This window comes from Corylus avellana, chromosome 9, assembly GCF_965113065.1.
Source record: "Corylus avellana chromosome 9, dhCorAvel1.hap1.2, whole genome shotgun sequence".
Lineage (NCBI taxonomy): Eukaryota > Viridiplantae > Streptophyta > Magnoliopsida > Fagales > Betulaceae > Corylus > Corylus avellana.
The window spans coordinates 18,294,186-18,317,296 of NC_142498.1; the positions used below are offsets into that span (position 1 = coordinate 18,294,186).

The 23,111-nt window shown below is 36.8% G+C and overlaps 3 protein-coding genes and 1 pseudogene across 3 annotated transcripts; 2 read left to right on the forward strand and 2 right to left on the reverse strand.

Moving 5' to 3' along the window:
- Positions 1 to 2,218: 2,218 nt before the first annotated feature.
- Positions 2,219 to 5,422, forward strand: LOC132189113 (ankyrin repeat family protein). Its single transcript, XM_059603645.2, has 3 exons — positions 2,219 to 2,559; positions 3,118 to 3,513; positions 5,033 to 5,422. The coding sequence occupies exons 1-3, from the start codon at positions 2,286 to 2,288 to the stop codon at positions 5,344 to 5,346; spliced, it is 984 nt and encodes a 327-aa protein (XP_059459628.2). The 5' UTR covers positions 2,219 to 2,285; the 3' UTR covers positions 5,347 to 5,422.
- A 1,022-nt stretch (positions 5,423 to 6,444) lies between these two features.
- On the reverse strand, positions 6,445 to 9,188 carry LOC132189112 (subtilisin-like protease SBT1.7 pseudogene; annotated as a pseudogene).
- Positions 9,189 to 17,405: 8,217 nt separating this feature from the next.
- On the forward strand, positions 17,406 to 18,011 carry LOC132191021 (uncharacterized). Its single transcript, XM_088510813.1, has 2 exons — positions 17,406 to 17,844; positions 17,893 to 18,011. The coding sequence occupies exons 1-2, from the start codon at positions 17,406 to 17,408 to the stop codon at positions 18,009 to 18,011; spliced, it is 558 nt and encodes a 185-aa protein (XP_088366939.1).
- A 777-nt stretch (positions 18,012 to 18,788) lies between these two features.
- Positions 18,789 to 22,307, reverse strand: LOC132189410 (acyl-CoA-binding domain-containing protein 3). The gene is made up of 5 exons (XM_059604152.2): positions 21,343 to 22,307; positions 20,366 to 20,471; positions 20,166 to 20,263; positions 20,004 to 20,070; positions 18,789 to 19,069 (listed from the first exon to the last, which is right to left on the reverse strand). Exons 1-5 carry the CDS (start codon positions 22,122 to 22,124, stop codon positions 19,058 to 19,060), a joined length of 1,065 nt encoding a protein of 354 aa, XP_059460135.2. The 5' UTR covers positions 22,125 to 22,307; the 3' UTR covers positions 18,789 to 19,057.
- Positions 22,308 to 23,111: the final 804 nt, after the last annotated feature.

The following is a 23,111-nucleotide window of genomic DNA, read 5'->3' on the forward strand; positions in this document are numbered from 1 at the left end:
TCAACTATATTTTCTGTTGAAGCTCTTTCTTATAATGATCCCAGTCTTTTGTAATTGTTATGGGGAAAAAAATTGCTAACACATTGGCTCTAATTGTTTTGACGTAAATTGTTTGTAGTCGGAAAATATTTTCATCGAAATTGATTTCTTTTAAAATATTTTTTAGGAAAAATTACAGTTTACCCTTAAAGTTGACAGCGTTTTTCAATTTAAACACAAAAGTTTCAATTTTTGCAATACACCCCCACAAAGTTCCAATTTTTTTTCAATTCGACCAATACTATCCCAAAATTTTCATATTGCCCGTAACTTTTATTTTTTATAAAAAATAAAAAAATAAAAAAATTGGGGTTACAAAATGGCCAGATGGAGAAAGGGGTGGCCGAATATTTTTTAAAATTTTTTTATAAAAAATAAAAAATAAAAAATTATGGGCAATATGGGAAGTTTTAGATACAATTGATCAAATTGCAAAAATTTGAAACTTTGAGGAGGTAGATTGCAAAAATTGAAACTTTGGTGTTCAAATTGAAAAACGTTGTCAACTTTGGGGGGGTAAATTGTAATTTTCACTATTTTTCGTTAATGTTTGGAGCATATGGAAAATGAGCAAGGACAAAAACAAGCAGTTAACTTTCGGCAGTAATCTGATCGAGGTTCAGCGATTTGAGAAGGTGAAGTTGAAACTTGATAAATAGATTAAGATTATAAAAAATAAAAAATAAAATGTTGGATCTACAAAATTAGTGTTAATAACAAAAGTATACAATATATGCCAAACCTTAAGCTACTTTGAAAATAAATATGAAAAATGTAGTGAATAAACAAATATTTAAAAAGAAAATGGAGCTAATCATGATTTCTTTAAGAAAGGTAAAACAGAAAGTGACATTAATTTCATGATTTATGAGAGAAATGAAAAGTATTAAGAAAAAGGGTGAGAGTGACCATGATTACCTAGTTTATAAGCAAATATTCAAGTTTAAATTTTTCTCAAGACAACATCTTACCTAATTAATTTTGTGAGATTTAAATGAATCGAATTTTTTTGTTTATTTTTATTTTTTACATGGTTGGTAGACAACTACCAACTATATAGGTGCTCTCCTAATGTTCTTCCGGTGTCCTCTTGATCGTAGGTGAATATTATTTTTCTAAAAAAACAAAAAAGAAAATTACTCTTATTTATCTCACTTGATTTTTAAAAAATAATATATACATAAGACTAGGAGAATGCTTAACATTTCCAATCACAAACAAGGAAACAATATCTAAGAAAATGTTGACATGGTAATCCCACAAAGGAGGGTTTGTTTGAAACTCTTTAAATGTTTTATTTTATTTTTTATTTTTTTATTACTATTTAAAAAAAAAAAAAAATTGGAAAGGGGAGGGTTTGTTTGAAATACTAATTTTGCATGAGTTTAACTTTGGTCATGAGCCTCCTTAAAACATCACTTTTACAGCTCTCAGTCCTTAACTGACACCTAAGTAAAAACTCCAAAAATGCACCAAAATAACCTGGGTCCTAATACACTAGATTTTCTTTGAGGAAGAGAAAAAAAAAAATGAAAGAACTGGTGAAGGGGTCTGGCCAGACCCCTTTCGTGAAACTGCCCAGACCCACGTGGGTATGGCGCCATGGGTCTCCATGGGTTTCACCGTGGGTGACCTCTCTCTGGCGTCGGTTTCGGCCTTTAGTGTGATAAAATTCCTAAAGGATTAACCCTCCACCTCTAGGTTTTAGACTTGACTCCAAAAGTGAGTTTTGAAACATTAAAAACGAGTTTTGAGCATTAGAAACGGGTTTTAAAGCATTAGAAACAGGTTTCAAAGCATTAGAATTAAGTTTTGAGGCGAATTTCGACGGATCACGGCGGGTTTTGAAGCGGGTCACAGTCGGCCATACCCGTGGGTCACGGCGAGACCTAGGCCAATGGGTCTACCCAGACCCACGGCCGGCGCCTAGGTCTGGTAGGTCTGGCAGCCTAGGGTTTTTTTATATTTTTTTCATTTTTATTTGTTGTGTTTGATCTCATTTTGGTTTTTTTCAATTTTATTGGAATGATAATGTGGCACATGTTGATTGGGTGCTGTAAAAATGGTGTTTTGCAGGAGGTCCGGATCATAGGAGCTCTCATTTTGCATTTTTCTCACAATTTTAAATTGAAAATGTGTCATAAAATCAAAATGACAAAAAAACCGGGGTCCTGACGTGATTTCCTTTAGATTTGTAGCTGGAGGCTCAAGTAAGGGTTCCATACTCGTTACTCATTCGCGCAGACATGGACCAAGGTGAGCAGCTATGCGAGGCCGCGAGGAGCGGCGACTCGGACAAGCTGAGAGCTCTGATAGAGACCGGTGCCGATGTTTCCTATTTCGACGGGCAAGGCGTCACTCCGCTAATGCACGCGGCCAAGCACGGCCACGCCCCCGCGGTCAAGGCCCTTCTCGAAGCTGGCGCGCCATGGAACGCCCTCTCACCCTCCAGCATCTCCGCCGGAGATTTCGCTATGGAAGCTGGCCACCAGGACGCTTTTGATATCCTCCTCAACGCCGGTACGCCCTTTGCTCATTTGCTTGCTTCACCATCTTCTGCCTTTTGTTTTACTCAAGTAATCCAATGCGTGGCTTACAACAATGTACTTATGCTATAGATGTATATATGAAATCCCAATTCAATTGCTAATTACTGAATGATTCGAGAAATGGTACACTAGAATTGGTTGTTGAGACTCCCGGTTAATTATCAACAAGCAATACAGAGCCCAGAGTCAGCAATGGCTGATTCTGATTTTGCCAGCACTTTAGGCACTGCATGCATAATTATCATGATTATTATAGGATTTATTCTCTATTTATTTTGTATGTACCCTTGATTACCACTTCCGCGAGTGTATTCTAATAGATTTGTTTGCTTCTTTAGACAATAGGCATCCTTTGTTTTAGCTGAGAATGGATTAGGTCTCTGTATATAAAGCGAATAAGCTCTATCTTAAACGATATTTCCTCCCCCAATAAATATGGGGTGGAGGGTACTGAGTTCAAGGCGCACTGGGTGAGTGTCTACCTTGCCAATCAAAAAATTTACTCACAAAAAAATACGTATATGAACAGGGATTCAAGCTGAATTGGTATTAGGAACAATTGCAAGGACAGCTGATAAAAATGGTGATCTTGATGGAGTTTACTTGGAAGACAGAGTTACTTTTAGCGAGGATAAGCTGATGGACTCTGATAGCAAGGCTGTCATGATGGCTTGGGAGAAACCATTGATGGAGGCTCATGCCAAAGCTGTTTGCTCAGGAGGCGGTCACATTCTGAACATTGGATTTGGAATGGGTCTTGTGGATACTGCCATTCAGCAATATGCACCTGCTATGCACACTATTGTTGAGGCTCACCCGGAAGTTTATGAACGTATGCTTCGTACCGGTTGGGGCGAGAAGGATAATGTGAAGATAATATTTGGCCGTTGGCAAGATGTTCTCTCTCAACTTGAATCTTATGATGGTAACTCCAGAATCTCAGTTGGCTTTTTGCCAATATACACAAACATCTTTGCATCTTTATGTTTTATGCAACTATATATTGATTTTTTTTATTTTATTTTATGCATATGTACGTATTCTGTGTTTAAACTATATGTTTAATTCCATTATATAAGTCTGACTAGAATGTTCACTTTAATAACTCTTACAATTGGATTCCATATGAAAAACTGGGACATAGTGCTGCTTATAGCCTGAAATCCAGATTATAACTACGTAGCCAGCTTCCATTTTTCTCCCGTGACCAACTGAAATGGCTGTGTTGTTTAATTTCTCTCGATTTCCTTATACCAATAATGATTTTTTCTGGTTCCAGTTAGCATTTTTCCTGATAAAGGTTTATCTATCCCCAAATCATATTTTATAGGAATGTCTTCATCCTAAGATGCATTTCTGCTGCGGAAATCTGTATCTGTTCACTAGCTGCATATGATGCTGGAGATGGGATAGGAGCAAGTTAAAGCTGTGAAGTTGGAGGGGTCATGGGAGGAGATCAGATTGAAGAGAGGGCTTTTGATTAGGTGTGGGGTGACTGCTAGAGAGAGAGAGAGAGAGGAGAGTGCAAGTTTGAGTTGGTGGTTGGGTTGGTGAAGGGAGGAAAATAAATATAAGATTATCTGGGTGCAGCTTGATGAAATTGCATGCCATTGAATTGAACTAAGGACGCTCAGGCGACTGTTGATTCATATACCTTTTTGTATTTAAGATTCCTCTGACTGGGGCATAATGAGCTTGCATGAACCTAGATAGTTAGTTATTCATGTCTTTCATTGAGTAAACTAATTCTGGTTTCAACCTGCAATGGTAATCTGCAAATTTACTTTCTCTGCTGTTGCATAAGCTTGAACATTAATGGTTTCTGTTTGGGTGACTTTTTAATAAGTTTAACTTGTGTAGACTTTGCATAAATTGCAAATATTTTTAAAAGAGCTGAACAAGAAGTACTGAGTTGTTATACACTGTATCCATATGGCCAACTTGTACTGCCTTTTGCTGATATGATAACTCTCTCATATGTTGGTGTTCAGATATTCTTTGACACTATGCTGAAATTGACAAATTGTTATGAAATATCTCTGATGGGAATCCACTATAAATTGAACAGAAATAGGTAGATATTTGATAGATAATGAACTCCACTTAAAGGTTGGAGACAAACCACAAAGACACAAGTCAGACTACAAATTCAATACCCCAACCAACCTCTAGACTCTTATCTTATACTAGGCTTACAAACCACTACTTACGTAATACATCTAGTAACCACCCATAATACATACTAACCCATAACACATAACTACCATCTAACATAACATAACAACTAAATGCTAACCACCCATGTAGCACTAACATAAACAAGGATAATAACTAACGACTAAGCTATTACACCCCACGTCCTTGATGTTCTTCTAGGTTTCCATATGGCCAGCCTGTATGGCACATTTTGCTGATATGGTACTCTCTTATATGTTGGCTTTCAGGTATTTTCTTTGACACGTATGGAGAGTATTATGAGGACCTGAGAGAGTTCCACCAACATCTTCCTGTGTTGTTGAAGCCTGGGGGAATTTACTCATTCTTCAATGGCCTTTGTGGAGGTAATGCATTCTTCCATGTTGTCTACTGTCAGTTAGTTTCTCTGGAACTCGAGAATTTGGGCTACTCCACACAGTTAATACCATTGCCTGTTAAGGATTGCCTAGGAGAAGAAGTTTGGGAAGGTGTGAAACACAAATATTGGCAGCTTGATACATATTACCTTCCTGTTTGTCAGTCAATACAGGATTCAGAATGATGCTTGCTTTTACTTAAGATATTTTGAGAAGCGCTTTTAACCAGTTAGAAGTCAATGTTATTCGATGCTTGCATTATCCCCTGGTTGATGAGTTTGAAGGGTTAGAATTCTATAACAAATAATCTACATATATATATGACATCACATTTTCATTGTTTGAGCCTGTGTTGGCTATGAAACTTGAAACCATCGATTCAGAAACGTATTAGGGATGTGATAATGCAGTGGAAACAGATTGATAACTTCAGTTCATATGTTCTTAGTAACCATGCAATTGGTCAAAGCTATAAAGAAACAGGGGATCTCTAAGTTTATGAGAAAATTTATTTGGATGACAAGAAACTTCATTGGGCAATTTACCCTAAAGGATCTGGGAAATTATTGACAGTAATGAATGTCAAAACACTAAGATGACCGTCAATTTCTTCCAAAGGTTATGCTGATCGAGATCTATTAACTAATAAGATAATTTAACCTAAAAAGAAAAGGAGAAACCTAGAAAGGCTACATGCTTCCCTTGGTATCTTTATCAATTTGATCTAAAACACCCGTGTTCTGCACTCTAGCGGGCATACAGTAGACAACTGCAAAAGCAGCAGCAACTGGCCCCCTGCACCTATTGAATTCCATGGTAAGAATAAAGATTTGAAATGATACAAATTCCTGGCTCTGGGAAAAGAACTGCATAAGCATAGGTTTTTAAGTCCAAACTTCTAATTTTTGCATTATATTAGTTTGAGAATGAAACTATTAGAAAATTGTAATTTTACGCCACATTATTGTATCATATTATACTACAAGTTGCTTAAAATACCTCCCAAATTTAATATGCATGCTTAGAATTATACTCATAGAAATAAAAGGATCCCATGGCTCCATTGCGGGTGAAGGTACAGATAGTCCAATAATCGGTGTTAGATAAGATGATACCTGACTGAAATCGACTTTATGCTGTACTAGTCCACAAAATCCATCTTTTTATTGCAGTTAGATAACACAAGTACTAAAAATAGATAGTCACCACCAATCTCAATCTAGCAGTTCCTGTAGTAATCCTTTACAGGCAGTTGTTTCGTCTCAAAATCAAAGAAAAGCTGTAAGTCAAACCCTTTTTATTTTCTTCGATTGTGAGCCATGACAGAGAAGACACAGAGAGTTCTAGAAATAGTACGACACAAATCCAAGTTTAAATTCACAAGCCAGTCCCTTACATGCTTTGCTGTACAACTATTTTTTTTTGCTAGATTTCTTCTTCCCCTGTTTTTTAACCCATAACTGGCCCCAATTGCTGGGTTGCTGGACATAAGATAAAAGGAAAACTACAAGGCAAACCAATTCATTATACATAAAGAGAGAACATATACGCCATGTTGGCACTTCAGATCCCGTTATCATGTCCAGGTGAAAGCAATCGGACTCCCGACCCGGTGTTTCTCTCCCGACCATACCAAATGAGCAAAGCTGTCTGAACCAGATGGCATAGAACTGGCAGTGAATGTCACGGTGTAGCTTTTCTTCTCATACAGTTCACTGAAAGTCAGTGATTTTGGTTCAACCAAGATTTTCACATCGGGGGATAACACAGAAACGGTATATGTTTCCGGAGTGCCCACATTAGTTAGAGTCCTGGTGTATTTTACAGTGCTTGTTTCTCCAACTCCACCTCCTCTGCCTGAAGCTGTTTCTAGAGGAACAGCGAAAGATGGATAATTAAACTCTCCTATGGTGTAATTTTTGCTTGAATCACAGGTGAACTGCATGTTTGTGGCAGTCTTAATTTGACTAGAGGTATACTGTAAGGCGCATAGGAAGCCTAGGTAGTCATCAACTGTGGTATTGTATACGAGGCCAGGATCAAGAGCAGCAACTGGATCCACGTGTCCAGCACCGTAGTCAAACGGTGTAGCTGGTTTTCCGGTAGCAACATCCAGTATGGTTTCGCCACTTATGTATTTAGGGTAAGCTGTGGTCATGAGGGCAGATCTGATGGCTGCAGGGCTCCATTCTGGGTGAGCAGCCTTAAGGAATGCAGCTAACCCGCTTACATGCGGGCATGACATGGATGTACCTGAAACAATATTGTAGCTTACGCGCCTGGTATCACCATCTAGCCCGGTTGGTCCGGCTGCACCCGTCCATCCAGCTAGGATATTGACTCCTGGTGCTATTAGGTCTGGCTTGAGTATTCCCAGAGTGAGCGGATTTGGACCTCTAGAACTGAATGCTGCAACCACCGGCGAGGGTGTGACGTTTATTTTGGTTTCTCCTTGACCAATTATAGCAGTGGGATTAGGATCTGAGAGGATATAGTTCTTTATGGCATCGCCAGTTTTCTGTCCTACGGCTGCTGTAGGCAAGAGATGTGCATCGGCAACTAGCTCCTCCCCATAAGAATCTGTGTTAGCTAGTATCATCCCCGCGCCTCCAGCTTTTTTAACCACCCTACCCTTTTCCACCCTAGAATTTGATCCTCGATCACATACCACAATTTTCCCAGCAACTTTTTTTGGAACTAGAGTGTCGCTCAAGCACAGACGACCATATGTCACGTTACTTGCGTTACTGGCATAAACAAGCGGTAATAGAGGATCACTCAACGGTTTCCCGTTGTAGAGTGATACACCAGTGTAATGTTTCCCGTTTCCGAGGGGAATGTTAACGGGAAAATCACGGTCCAAAGTTCCAGCACCCACAGTGGTTATCCATGGCGCAACGTTGGTCAAAGAATATGAGCTTGGTCCACCATTCCCAGCCGAGCATGATACAAGGATGCCCAGTGTCATTGCTTTGAAAGCTCCAATGGAGACAATGTCTTTGTCGTAATCTGGTGTTCCTCCCCCAATAGACATGGATATGACATGGACACCATCTTCAATGGCCTTCTCAACTGCGGCTGCAATATCTGAGCTGAAACATCCGCCAAGCCAGCACACCTTGTATGTGGCAACTCGGGCATGTGTCGCCATACCACGAGCTGTCCCGTGAGCATAACCATAGAGGTTAGCTCCTTCTGCAGCAGACCCTGCCGCTGTTGTTGAGGTGTGAGTTCCATGGCCATCATCATCCCTTGGGGATTTCGATTCCACTGTTTCGTCAATTGGTCCAAACTGTGCTTCATAAGCTTTTGAGAAATACCTTGCGCCAATAAGTTTGCGGTTGCAGCTTGATGAATTGAAGTTCTTACCCTCCTCACATGCACCTTTCCAGCCACTCGGCATCGGCCCCATTCCTGTGTCGTCAAAGCTCTTTATTTCAGGCCATACACCGGTGTCCAATACTCCGACAATCACCTCGCCCACTTCGTCGTGCGTGGGGAAGAGAACCTCAGGCTTTTCTAGTCCAAGGAACTCCGGTGTCCGAGTTGTATGAAGCTCGTATCTCACTTCAGGCAGGACAGACAGAATTCCTGGTTGCTTTTCAAGTGACTCGGCTTCCTCGGCCGTCAGCCTTGTGGAGAAGCCGTGGATTATGTTGTTGTAGGTGTAAAGCATCTTTGCTGAGTCCGACACTGAATTCAAAGATGCGGCGTACCACTGAAAGTGGTCGTTGAAACTTAGCGGCATGTTGCTCTTGTCCATGTGAATTATGTAAGTCTGTTTTGATTTCTGGTTTTGCTCATCTACTGCTGCGTGTGTGTAAGAAAACGTTAGAAGTAGAACCATCTGCAGAAGCCTGAAAGCCATAATCTTCATTTTTCTCGCAGTGTCTTTGTGAGATTGAGAGAGCAGGGTTTCAGGCTACTCAGTGAGTTGAATGTTTGGTAGTGGATTGATTCTGAAAACGCAATAGAGAAGTGAATACCACTTGGGCATCAGAGAGGGTTTCTCCTGGTTCTCTTGGTTCATTAGCTAGCTACTAATATAAGTTTGTTTGGCAAAACATTTTAGATTTTTTTTTTTTTTTAAATAAAAAACAAAAAGTGCGGACAAAAAATTACCAAATGGAGCTGCTTTGTCAAAAGGTTAAGAGCCTTTTTGGAATTATGTTGAAAAGTAGAGTGTTAAAAGTATTTTCTAAGCTTTTTACCAAATGGACTCAAACTTTTTGTTTGGTGTAGCTTTTTATATTTTAAAACTATTTTTTAAATTTTTTAACGCAATCTCAAGCAGACTTGTCACTTGAAACAATGATATGATAGGGGGTTTTGCTCGGTGACTCGTATTCTATCAAGGTCTCTGAGCAGATTTTGGAGACAGAGTTGGTGTTATTAAGCAAATATTATTCAATGCTTGAAGGACCACTCTGTGTTGACTTGAATAATTCTATAACATTTGCTGGATAATACTTTTTGACACAGCACAGACTAAGAGAATCGCAGCCAGTCAGATGGACGGACCAGATTGAGTGGGCAAAAATTATGGCAAACAAGGCCTGCATAGTACTGTCATATACTTTACAGGTCAGTATCCATATTAGCAAATGCCCTTAGGGTGCGTGATGCTTTCAATTCAAATGCAATAATTGTGGAGCAAAACTTTCAAGCAGATACCGGCATATGATAATAGCTTAAGCTTTTGAGTCGTTGCTTGAGGGGTTTGGGTTTTTAGCATCCTTGATTCATAGAGTAATGCTAGAAGGATTATAGTCATTTTCGTGTTATCTTAAATGTGATGTGACCTTTAAAATTATCATTAAATTTTAATCTACTAATGATTTAAAAAGCCACTTCACATTTTAGAAAACACGAGGACTTTAATCCTCGTTCAAGAATTACTCTATTTCATATTCTCTATCATAATTTTTTTCAACGGTCCAAACTTAATTCTACTTTTTTCTCTCTTTTTATTTATTTATTTATGAAAAAGCTTGAAGTTAAATTTAAACAGTTGAAAAAACTATAAAAGATGTGCCATAATTTCTTTTACAGTACTTACGTTTTGTGATATCTTTTAAAAACGTAAATTATTCTTGCGAAATCGCAATCTCAAACGCACCCTAAGCCAAATCCAAAATCCTAAACAAATCACATCATTGGGCGTACCTTTAAGCATGGAGTTATCTAAAATGAAGCAAACAAAACTTCGTCATTTGATTGGCGTCTCATTTATTTTTTTGGGTATGCTTTAAGAGACAGCAAATAAAAGATATGCTTTTAGAGTACCTCTCATTTTGTAGATATGCTTTAGGAGTTGTGATAAATTATTATCCTTTCCAAAATTTTAAGTTAATGAAAAAGATAATGAATTTTTAATTGCTTAATCAATATTCTAACACTTTTTCCCTCAAATATAATCTCAAACTTGAGCTAATATATTTAATCTTTAAGCAAAAAACCAAAATCGATGTCGATATTAGCTGACATGGCGTCTCCTTATTGGACCAGCTGGTTCCCGAATTGCAGGTGATAGAATCAACATTTATTTATAAATTTAAAAGCATCTTTCTAGATGTTAGCTTGGGAAATAATAAAATGGCAATTGGGAAATAATGGTAAAGTGAAGAAAGAAAGTGAAAGGTTGGAGAGAATCTTCCCCGTCATCATGTCTCACGAGGCAAGAAAATTGAAGTGTGAAGGGGAAAGAAAGGCACAAGAAGCTGAAGTTGCTAGCACTTCAATTTCAGTGATTAATGGAACGTGTTATTGTTTCCTTTTGTTGGTGAAGTGTGATCAACGTCTTTTTCATCCAACAACCCATTTCACTTTAAAACTAAACAATACTTTGTCCATAGAGGTTTAGTGGAATGACCACTAACTGTATGAATAATGCCAAATTTTTGGCTCCTTTCAAGCACACTTTTCTCCACTAACTAATTATTATGGAGCTCTTTTAATTAAAGCATGATTAGAGAGTGGATTACATCATTTCCCATGTTAAATACTAGAAAAAAGTGTACGCGCCTTCTTAAACTAACGTTTAATTTGCAATGTTTTCTTAAGCTAAAAGGTTTTATCTGTGTTCCATCAAATTACCAACAATTTATAATATCACCCAAATAACAAAAATATCTTTAAAACATGTTTGAAATTGTGTTTGACAAATAAAATTTTTAAGTCAAAAAGTATTTTTTGGCAAAAGTTTTATTTTTAAGCTTTTGCCAAAAGTGCGTTTTGGCTATTTTTGAGCATTTTGAACCTTTAAAAGCGTTTTCATTTTTTTTTTTCTCAAATAAAGACTTTTTTCTTCAAACGACTTTTTGAGTATTAAATGCACTTTTAAGCCACTCAAACACATACCCAAACATGCCCTTAATAAAAGAAAAACAAATGGTGACAAACCCACGACAATTTCATCAAACCCATGGCCACTGTCTGTGGGTCTTGCGAAGAGCTACGGGTTTTCACCGACCTATTGCTTTTTTTTTTTCTTTTTTAATTTCCATGAATAGTTTTTGCCTTATTTAAAAATGTTTAAGGGTATTTTTGTCTTTTTCAAAAAGACAAAATAGGTACAGTTTGAAATGAACATTGCAAATTGAGTATTAGAGTATTAGTTTAAAGAGAGTACTTCCACTTTTCTCTAAATAATTTATACACATATGGAGAAGAGGTTCATTATATATAAAGTTATCTCGATGGAACAAGAGCCTGTTTAGCTCCTAAAATCTCTTAGACTCATGTGTCGTGTTTTGAGTAATATAATGCATACTTGATGGAAAAGTGGATCATTATCGATAAAGTTATCAATAATAATTATGAAAAGATTTTTTATAATATATTTTAATTTAAAAATATGTTTAAATGTGATATAAAAATCGAAAGTATTGTGTGATGAAAAGATAATGATAAAAATATTGAAATCCATAGATAATGCATATTAATTGATTAACGTAATGTCTGATGATGACTGAAATCGAAATGCTGCTTTCTTCCGCTGTATGCGCCTATGCGGCCGCCATCTTATCTTCTGGAAAGTAGCTGGAAAAAGGACCCCGCCACTAATAATTGTATGGGATAGCCGTCACTATAGGTTAATGTTTCGCATAAATCTCGTGCGCGATTAATTGAAGGTTAAGACACTTGGTTAAGCCATAAGCATTCTCGTCTCTATGAACTTGATATTGACGATAAATTGTTAGATATTGGGAAGTCAAAAAAAATTGACAATTTTTTATATGACTCTCGAATCTGATATAAATTCAACACAAAATTAAAAAGTTAGGGTTGATGAATCTAACATGTTTAGTTAAATGAATCGGATTATGGTTGACTTATATAGTCTTATATCTAAACCTTGACATACGATATAATGACTTGTCAATTTTTGATATGACCTATAAACTTGACATAAACCCAATACAAAATTTATGAATTAGGTTGAGAGGTTCGACCCATTTAATTAAATAAGTTGGATTATAGTTGACATGGTTTAAATCCGATATGCGAGCACAAATTGCTACCCCTTGAGGGTAGGAGTAAGGGTGAAAATGCGGATGATGGTTTTTGGTATCCTAATATAATTAATTACTATCCACGCCCAGTTATTGTGATTATTATCGGTTATCCGCATAATGACCTTTTTGGAGTTGTACATAATTCTTGCTTCTAGTAAAATACAAAAAGGACATTATCTATATAGTTGAATACTATTATTCATATTACACTTGCTAATCATTTTGCCGTAAAAATTCATCTCATAGATTATTTAGCTTTTTGAATCATCTATCTATAGTTGGTGGCGGAAAAAATATTTGAAATAATAATAATAATAAATGAAGAATATATAAGACAACTAAATTAGAACAAATCATAAGAATTTTCCAACGGTGAAATCCAACAACATTAAAAATCTAGCAATTATAATAAAAATAAAAACATAAATTACAAATTCGACAAACATAAATTATAAATCCGAAAAACATTTTAAAAAAAAAAAAAATTGTGGTTATGAGGCGTGAGATATGACTTTGAGATGATAGTGGAAAAAGCTAAACATAATCTAAAGATTATTATAAACTTCTCAAATCCAAAAAGATGTGGTTGTAGTGAATATATATATATAAAGGGAATTACCATATCCGCACTCCCTAAACCGTTATCCATATTCACATCCGCGTATGTAGATTACGGATAACGTTTAGCGGATAAATACAAATGGCAAAATGTGGGCGATTACTATCCGTCCATATTTTCACCCTTAGGTAGGACTGTTGTGGGGTCCATTTCATACTGGTTTGAAGTAGTCCCATTAAGTCTACGAGACCACGACGAGACGACCTTTTGGATCTTCGTAAAAGAACATTTTCCTGATCTCGACACTACCGCTCCATTTCCTTGTGTTTTTGGCTCTTGGGATCACCAATAATTTGCAACAATGACCAAGAGAAAGCAATGTGAACGTTGGAGCATATGCCGCTCTTGATGTTTCTTTTTCGGTTGGTATCTTATCAATTTCAAGTACGTGGTGGATACAATACAATTATTCAAGTTGACAAACGAAAAGGGAGAAGATAAGAGAAAAGTGGCGAGAAAATAAGGATTGATTGGTTATTTGAAGAATCATTATTGATTCCTCCCTCAATCTATCTTAGCTAGGAATCTCAACTTTAATTTGTGGGCCTCTTGAATTATGGCATGCTTTCTCTTGGTTGTCACCATCCAACACTACTCAATTAACACAATCTTCATTTCACTATATAATTTAAGTTGTTAGAACAGTTTCTTAATGCTAAGTATGCCGGGCCAATTCGCATCCATAAAACGAAAAAGATGTAAACATGAGAGTCTATTGATAGATGCCAGGGAACGATAGTTTTGATGGTTAAGTTAGTATAGTGTTTGAGAAGAAAAAAATTGAATGCAGTACTAAATATGATCTAAAGTCTTCTTTATCGTGCTTGAACTTATATTTTATAATATTGTTGTTTCATGTCACGCTTAGGCCTTTGCCATGACGGCCTAGGTTTAAGCATCCCTAATCTTCCCGGCCCTCAATTAGGAGTGTATCGACAAAATGAGGTTGAGCATGATTATTTAGCTTAGAGTGCTATTTATTGCTATTGTGCATGGCATGCCGAAATCGGGCCTTGGACCGACTTTGGGCTCATGGATTGGTTGCGTGGCTTTTGCATATGAATTTGTGGGCTGCTCAAGTATGAGCATGTTGGCCCAATTGCCAACACAAGTTGAATTAATCTTTTAAGGATATTCAAAATGGCTTTGAAAAAAAAAAATTGTTTGCTCTTTCACGTTCTAACAATAGAATAAGAGCATGTTTGAGATTGTGTTTGAGAAATAGAGTTTTTAAGTCAAAAATAGTTTTTAGGCAAAAGCTTCATTTTTAAGCTTTTACCAAAAGTGCGTTTTGACAATTTTTAGGCTTTTTAGACCTTTAAAAACGCTTTTAATTTTTTTATCAAACGAATACTTTTTTCTTTAAATGGACTTTTTAAGTGTTAAAAGTACTTTTAGGCTCCTCAAACGTAATCTCAAACATGTCCTAAGTAAAAGAGAGCATATATAATTAGTGACTTCTAGTAAATTTATGGATCATGGGTAGAAATAAACAAAAGTGATGTTGGAAACTATATTTTAATCCAATAATTTTCTCATAATGTTGATGTGGTAGTCCTAACTAATCTTTGAATAAGTCATTATTAAACAAAAAAATAATTAATTAAGGGTTGGTTGGAATTGACACATTAGTATTATGGGGTAGTCTTAGGATAAAAATATGGTTTCTAGAATTATTCAATAAACAAATGTAACTGTTAGGATTTAATCAAATCAATATCCAACAGTTTTAAAGCTTTTAGATCAATGATTAGGCTATTAACCATTGGTATCATAGTAGGCACCACACCATTGAATATTAATAGGTGAGTGAAGCCGCCAAAGAAAAAGTTCAACCATCGGGTTAGTGCCAATAGAGTAGTGTACCATCTTAAATGTTGAATTCGAAAGCGTAGTATAATATTACGATCCTAAAAATTAATGTTTTAATCAAATCAATATCCACCAGTCATAAAACTTTTAGATCAATGATTAGCCCTTAACATATCCCCATTGTAAATTTTCTCTCCGTTGTAGGGACTATTCAAAACATTTTTTCCTATAGATTTTAGTGAAAGCTTTTTTTTTTTTTTTTTTCAAAGTATTTCTTAATTGCATTATAAAAACAACCTTTCTTTATATCTTTACATTTAGTTTCGAAAGTAGAATATTGCCATTTATGCCCAGAAAAGAAAAAGAATATAACCATTCATAAAGCTAAACAAATTTTATGTACCTAGTTTTTAATGGGATTATGCCGCAATTATAATTTTTCATTTTTGTGGTCTAGCCGGATGACTAATACCAAGAAGGGCGAGAAAACAACAAATCTTGGCTAAGTGTAAAGTCAGCTTTGAAAACTCCTCCGTGTCAAGTTGGTTTGTACCTTTTGAAAAGGCCCATTTTGTAGGCGCATAGCCCAGCACTTCACCACTTTTCTCCTGAAAGTAAGCTTTACTCAATTGGAATTAAAAAAAAGGTTTATTAAAATATTATTTTTATTTTTAAGTTGAAACCATAAGCTTCATGCTTACAATCTTGTTGAGTCATTGTAATATTGACACGTGATTTATCTGTCTAATTATGGATGATTTGAAGCCCATCACTCATCGATCTTCTTTCTGTTGAAGAAGATGCATCAAAGAAACAGGGGCAGAACTAGCATTTAGAGTTTGAAGAGACAAAATTAAAATATTAAAAAGTTTGGAGGGTTAAACTTCTAATTTTTTAAAAATAAATTATAAGGGCATTTTTTAAAAAATTTTGAGAAAACATGGGGGCTTGGGGCCATGTACTTTCGCCCTGCAAAGAAATGAATGAAGTTCCTACATGAAGGATACACTACCTGGTTATTCTTAATGACCATGATGCAAATCTATCTTATATTTTGGATGGCTTCCTTCTGTCTTGATGAAAATTGGTGGCATTTATGAACTCTTTGTAACTTCATTAGGAAGTATGGGGGTTGAGTTTCAACCATCATAATATGATGATGAAGATGATTTGCTATTGACCGAAATAATAGAAAATGATGAAGCACTAGAAGAGTCAAGTATACAATAATCAGAAACATCCAATGAAAATTATATGAGTATTGAGTGTGATTGTTTTGCTAATCTACTTATGACCCATTGATGAGGTTGTTTTTTACATCATGCTTATAAAAAATCTAATTTGCTATTATTTATGCTACATATTGAAAGTATATTAAGGCATCAATTATTGCGGACCATATATGAAGGAACTAATGTTATTGAATGTTATTTGAAGGCCCCCAAGGTGACTTTTTTACTATGGACAATATTTTATGGCCCAAAAAAAGACAAAACATTGGACATTATTTCAAGCTTAAAGTATGAAATTAAACCATTTTTTAAAAAAAAAATCACATTAACCATTTTGATATAAAAAGGTTGCTATATAAAATCGAGAAAAAAAATTACATGTTATTTTTGCTACTAAAAGCACTTTTTGGGTTTTGTTACCAAACATTAGTAAGAATCGAAAAGCAATTAAGACACGTAAGTGACTAAACAGCTAAACAAATTTTCAGTAAAAATTTTATTTTTAAATACAATACCAAACAAGCTCTGAATTAAGTCAATTATAAATTGTGACGGTCTAGGTCATTGGTCATTGCCTTCATATATATATATATATATATTGGTTTTGGATGAGTGAATTCCCTCCAATAGAAGGAAATTTATAGATCCAATTTGCGAATACCTTGGCTCCTATTCTCAAAAGAGTTAATTTTTTTGCTGAATACCTAATATCCAAACCTAACACGTATCAGCTGCACCTTTGCCCCCCATTGAATCATGCAAATCGCTCTTACCACCAAGAATCAGTTCACACTTTACGTGGGCATGCCCTCCTGAATCTGCTGCAATGGAGCTCCTACATAATTTAAGAGCAGCCCTGTTTGTATATATAATGTATTCCTTTACAATTAGGATCCCATCTCAAGCTATTTCGGCTGCATGAGCACTAATCTTTGATTCCATTTTTTGTTATCAATCCAAGAGAAATAGCAACAATAATACTGATAATAATCCAGTTTACTTCCCTTTTGATATCTTTTATCGTTCTTTGTGAGAGTGAAGTTGCATTTCGAGTGAGGGGAGCCATGGGAAAAAATATTGGGGTTTCATGGAGTTTCAGCTTCTTGGTTCTGGGACTCTTTTGCTACTTACTGGTTGGTGCTACTGGAGAAGAAATGTTCTTGGACGGCAAGAGACATGAAATGAGTAATGGGCTACATAGCAGTAGGTCTAGAGAACAGGCTGGCCATCTAGGCCTCACAGCTGGTGGTTATGACGGAGGATATGGTGGCGGTTATGGGAATGGGGATGGAAAAGGCCATGGTGGTGGTGGTGGTGGATATGGGAATGGGGATGGAAAAGGCAATGGTGGAGGTGGTGGTTATGGGTGGGGTGGAGGTGGCAGTGGCGGAGGGTTTGGCGGTGGTGGGGGCTCAAGCTATGACAATGGTAGGGGTCGAGGTGGAGGGTTTGGATCAGGTGGCGGGTTTGGTAGTGGATGGAGCAATGGTGGCCCTGGTTCAGGTGGGAGTGGTGGCTTTGGGTCTGGGGGCGGTATTGGCTCGGGTTCAGGAGGGGGTGGAGGAGGAGGATTTGGCTCAGGCCCCGGCTCAGGATACGGTGGTGGGGGTGCAGGTTTTGGTAGAGGTCATGGTGGGGGATCCTACGTTAAGCCTCCGGGAAGAAAGTAGCGTTGTTTAAGAGGATAATAAGGATGACTTTTCTCCAGGTTATAATGTTTTCAACCTCAAAAATTTAAGAGGGAAAACTGTCTCAATTATGTTTTTGAGTTCGCCGTCCAAAGCTTTAGCTATATCATGTAATAAACCAAGTAACTTGCTCATAATTTCCTAATATCTGTGCCTTGATATATCAATGGAAAATCTGATTAGAGAGAGCCTCTTTGCAGAATCAAAGACTCGATAATTTGTTGCCAGTTAATTTTCCAACCGGTTGTGGAAGTTATTTGCAATAAGACGCTTGTGTAATGAATGAATGATAAGGTCTCAGAAAGATAAACACGCTAAGCTACCTTTTTTATTAGATCTTTTAATACTACACTAAACCCACCTTGGTTCATGCACAACAAAGGTGATTACCCAAGCAGGTCATTAGATCTTTTAATTGCATGTTGAATAAACTTAACTATTCATCATATATATATATAACTCAACTACTCAAGTTTGACAAAAACAATTATGTTTTTTCGTTCAACCTTCTTAGACACATTTATGAAACACTCCCCTTGGACATTCCTTTACGTAATTCAAAAGTCCATTAAGTAATGCCAGAGTCGAGGACAACAACTTTGAAAATCAGTAATCAGAAGAAAAGAACAAAAAAAAAAAGGGGTGGGGGGGGGGGCCGGGCGGGCAAGTATTGCAGTGGAAATCAGCCAAGAAAAAACTTCTATGTAAAACCAATGGATCATATCTTGACTTCTATGTAAAATCAATAAATCAGCCAGGTAATGAATTTGGGATCTCCAGGTAAATTATATATATATATATATATTCATTCACAGCCTTATGCACAATACATACATAACGAGTCTTTATAACAACACACATGATGATGATCTTAGGACACATAAATGATAGTGTAAACATCACAAGAACCTCTCATACTTGGAAGCGTGTTTTAGAACTTGGTGATAAGAATCAGTCCTGCTTCTAGTCAAGCAAATCCAGGAGAATGGCCCCTGTGGTTGGGGAGATCAATAAACAGAGCAACTCTGTCATTCCTTGGCCTGAAAGTTTCACACTAGACTATGTTATATGTAGTCATATGATTTGGATTATTAAAATAAAACTGCACAGCATAGCTCATCCACAAAGGTCAGAAACTGGGTGATTTAGAAAGGGGCATATGCTGGGAACACTTTAAGAGCCAGCCCAAGGGACAAATCAATGCAAATTTGATACTGGAGGATGAATTATGAACTGACAACTGCAAGGCTAGAAAAACTACACAAGTCAAGAAAACAATTGAGCAAGACTTGGGGCATATGAGAAAAGCTTCAAACCCCTATCTACTTGCAACAATTTAATCCAAATAAACATTCTGCTTAATCATTGATGCAGTAATTAATTAAAATGGTAGGTTGTCCTTCATTTAGCTCATTTGTTTACAAGCCAAAAATGTACATGGGGACCAAGTTTCTAAAGAAGCACAAGAAACATAAAGTTGTGTTGCTTTTGATATAATTGTTCATTATCTAGAAAATGCCAAGTTAAGATTAAAATAAAAAACAAAGATGGCCTCTATTTTTCAACATAGAAAGCCAATAAACGATGATATTACTTATCCTCGCAATTGTCAATTTAAAAGCTTCACTACATGCTAGGATTAGTTATTTTGCCTTCTATCAGGCTAAGTTCTAAAGCATACAAAGAGAGACATGGAAGGCAGGAGAAGGGAGGGAGGTGGAACCTGAAATGTCTCAAGCTAGAGGGACAGAGTTAAAAAAAAATCTCAAATGCCTTTACTATTCATGTATAAGATAGCTGAAGACACCGGGGAGCATGACCACAAGTTGAATAAATCATGAAAAAATTTAATCCAAACTTTGACTAGAACAAAATTTCATATTCATACTCTTAAAGGCTTTGTTATAATTATTATTGCAATTTTTCAGAATGTATTAACATACTAATGAAATATGAACATGTATGCAATCATACCCTGTCCTCAAAGTTTGAGGCCCCCGTCTCATCACCTTCCTCGGCTACAGTCTTTTTATCTGGTTTCCTGCAGGGGGGAGAAGAATGTGCAAGACCACTTAAATACAATAAATAAATATGAGACATTTTAAACAGATGGAGGCATCAATTCTAGTAGACTACCTTTCATCAATATAACTAGGTTGATGGGAAAATGTGGTTAAGTCTGGAGCATCAGTACTGGATATTCCGGTTTCTAGGGATTCAGGTTTCACGTCTCCCTATAAAAAGATATATATCCAACTAACTTGAGCCAAACATTCTTGATGCGAGCATCATTGAAGAATCCAGAAAGACACAGTGATCAACAGCAAAAGACTTACAGCAAGTTTGTCTTCCATCCACCCAGGAACTCTTTCTGAGAGAAGCTTGATATACTGATCCATTGCCACCTCCGGACTCATTTGCCCCAGCCTTTGCCAAGCATTCCTTGCACAACGTAACCAGTGCCCTCGATCACTCACACATAGCAGCTTTCAACCCTGTTATCGTAACTAGCAATCAAACTATACCGTGTAATTTGGTTAGGGTAGTCCCTTGAGTGTTTTCTACATTCAGATTTTTGCTAAGTTTGCAAAAGTTTTCTAGTAAAAGATTTTACAAGTGCCATTGTGTCAGCCTATGTTTGAGAACTGAAGGAAATGTAACTGACCTTGTACAATTTGCTTGGAAAACTAATTGGTGAGATGTTCAAAGAGAGGAAAAGATGTGTAGGACTGAGCCAAAACACGACTAGGTAAGAATTATTGGAAAGGAACGCATATAACCGATCCTTAAAATGGTGGAAGGCCATGATATCTTCTCGAATTCACCAATTGAATACATAAAGCCCATTATGAACTAGAGAACCATTTTTTCTCCTTTTTCACTTCAGCTTCACAGCCTTGTGAACTAGTTATACATAAAAGCCATATTATCTTCTCGCGTTCATCATTTTCAGTTTATCACGCTAATTGCAGATTATGGTGTTTCCTTCTGTATCTCGCTTCTTATTTTATTATTCTATTCATTTACTTAAACTAATTGAGAAAGTCTCCAATGGTTGATTCACTTATTTCATCTCCCCAATGCAATTGCTCTATAGGCTGCCTAACCAAATTAATTAATTTCCTTCATTTTTTTGTTTATTTGCCTAATCAATTTCTATTGTTTTCAGAGAATTCAACTCATTATCGACCTCAGTCAAGCATTTTCTATAGGTTAAGTCAACTCAACAAGCATAGAGACCAATCAACATCTAAGCAAAGCAAATCCAATTTAGAAAGCAACAAAGAAAAGAAAGCAGAGGAAAGTTTAGAACCATTTAGCACGGGCGGAGAGCTTGAGAGCCATAGGCTGAGGCTCGTGGCAAGGCCCTTCGGTGGCGATCTTGTGAAGCCCATACAAGTCCATCTGCACATCACTCCCAACACCAGCCATTGCCAAGCGACCCTCCGCATCCCCTGGCGACTCAAGAACAAAATTGGCAGCCGCCGCGAAATCCTTCTCCAATTCACTCCTCTCAATCCCCTCCCAATCATCCTCGTCGCTATCCAGACCGACCTCCTTTTCTTCATTTCTTTCCTCTACTTCACTCACCACAGCCCCAATAATCTCCTCAGATTGCCCAACAACTTCGTTCTCTGTCGCCAATTCCACGCCCAATCTATTCTCCAAGCTCTCTTTTACGGCTACAGGAATAACAGGATCCTCTAGCGCAACAACTTCGTTATCTGCCGCCGATTCTACGCCGACTCTGTTCTCTGACCTCTCTTTAACTGCTACAGAATCCTCTACGTTTTCCCCCGGTGACTTCTCGGGCAAACCAACGATCTCCCCGTCTTGAAGAACGGGTTCGCCTCGAAATTCGTTGACCTTTCCCGGAGCTTCTTCTTCGACGAGTTCTTGGACCTTCGTCTCGCTTTCGAGACCCTGAACCGTCAATCTTTCCCCGAATTGTAGGTCCTCCATGACGATCATCCCTTCAGAAGCATTCGGACGGCCAGCGTCGGTGGCCATAGCCATGGAAACGAGCTTAGCAACAAGAAAAGAGAGGAAGAGAGCAAGAGAGGCTGTGACAAAGAACTCCTGCACAAGCTCCATTGTTCTTTCAAGTCCAAAACCTAGCAGTCCTAGTAGAAACAGAGAGAGCAAGACAAAGCTTAGAAGATGGTTGTGAAGAACGAGAAAAACACGGCGACGATGATGATCATCAAACAAGGAAAGGAAAAGGCGGAGGAGAGAGAGCGAGAGAGAGAGAGAGGAAGGGATACTTGCAGAGGAGGAGCAAAGAATATTCGGCTTTTGTTTATGCTTTGGGCTATGTGACTGTTGTGGGTCCCTCTGTATTCTCGTCAACTTTTACTCTGTTCAAGTCTCCGGGCGGATTGTAGTTGTAGGTGTACGTACGCTTGTAGGCTTTTGCCTGTTCTTCAAATTTGTCTCAAGTCTTCCTTGTATTTGCCATTTGGTGGATAGAAATTAATTTTTCTGTTGAAAATTACGCTTCAAGATGAAGGGATGAGAAATTATATATAGGATTATTATTTATTTTAGCAATTCCAACAATAAATATAACCGATTTTTAAGAGATTTATCTCTTCACCTGTCTTATTAAACTTTATTATTTACTTTTCTTTAGAAATGCTATAAGTCTTTTTAGAGTCATTTAAAATGTGATTTAATTTTTAAAATCACCATTGAATTTAATATTTAATTTATTAACTTTTGATCGATGATTTTAAAAATCACATCATATTTTAAATGGCTCTACGAAAATTCGAAGAAGAATTATAATATTACTATTGTTTTTTTCCTTTTTTTGACATATTCGCACAAAAAAAAGGAAAGCAAAAATCAAACCAATAACAGCATGTTTATTGTAGTTTAATCAACGGTCAAGATTAAATTTTAAAATTGACTTATTTTTAAAATCTTTTAATGAGAGAGATAAAATGAAAAGAGATTTTGAAAAATTCAATCTTAATCGTTGATTAAACTATAACATAAATACTCATATTTTAATGGCAACATATAAGTCAAATCCAACCTTTTTTTTTTTCATGGAAAGTGATTTTCAACCAACTCTTT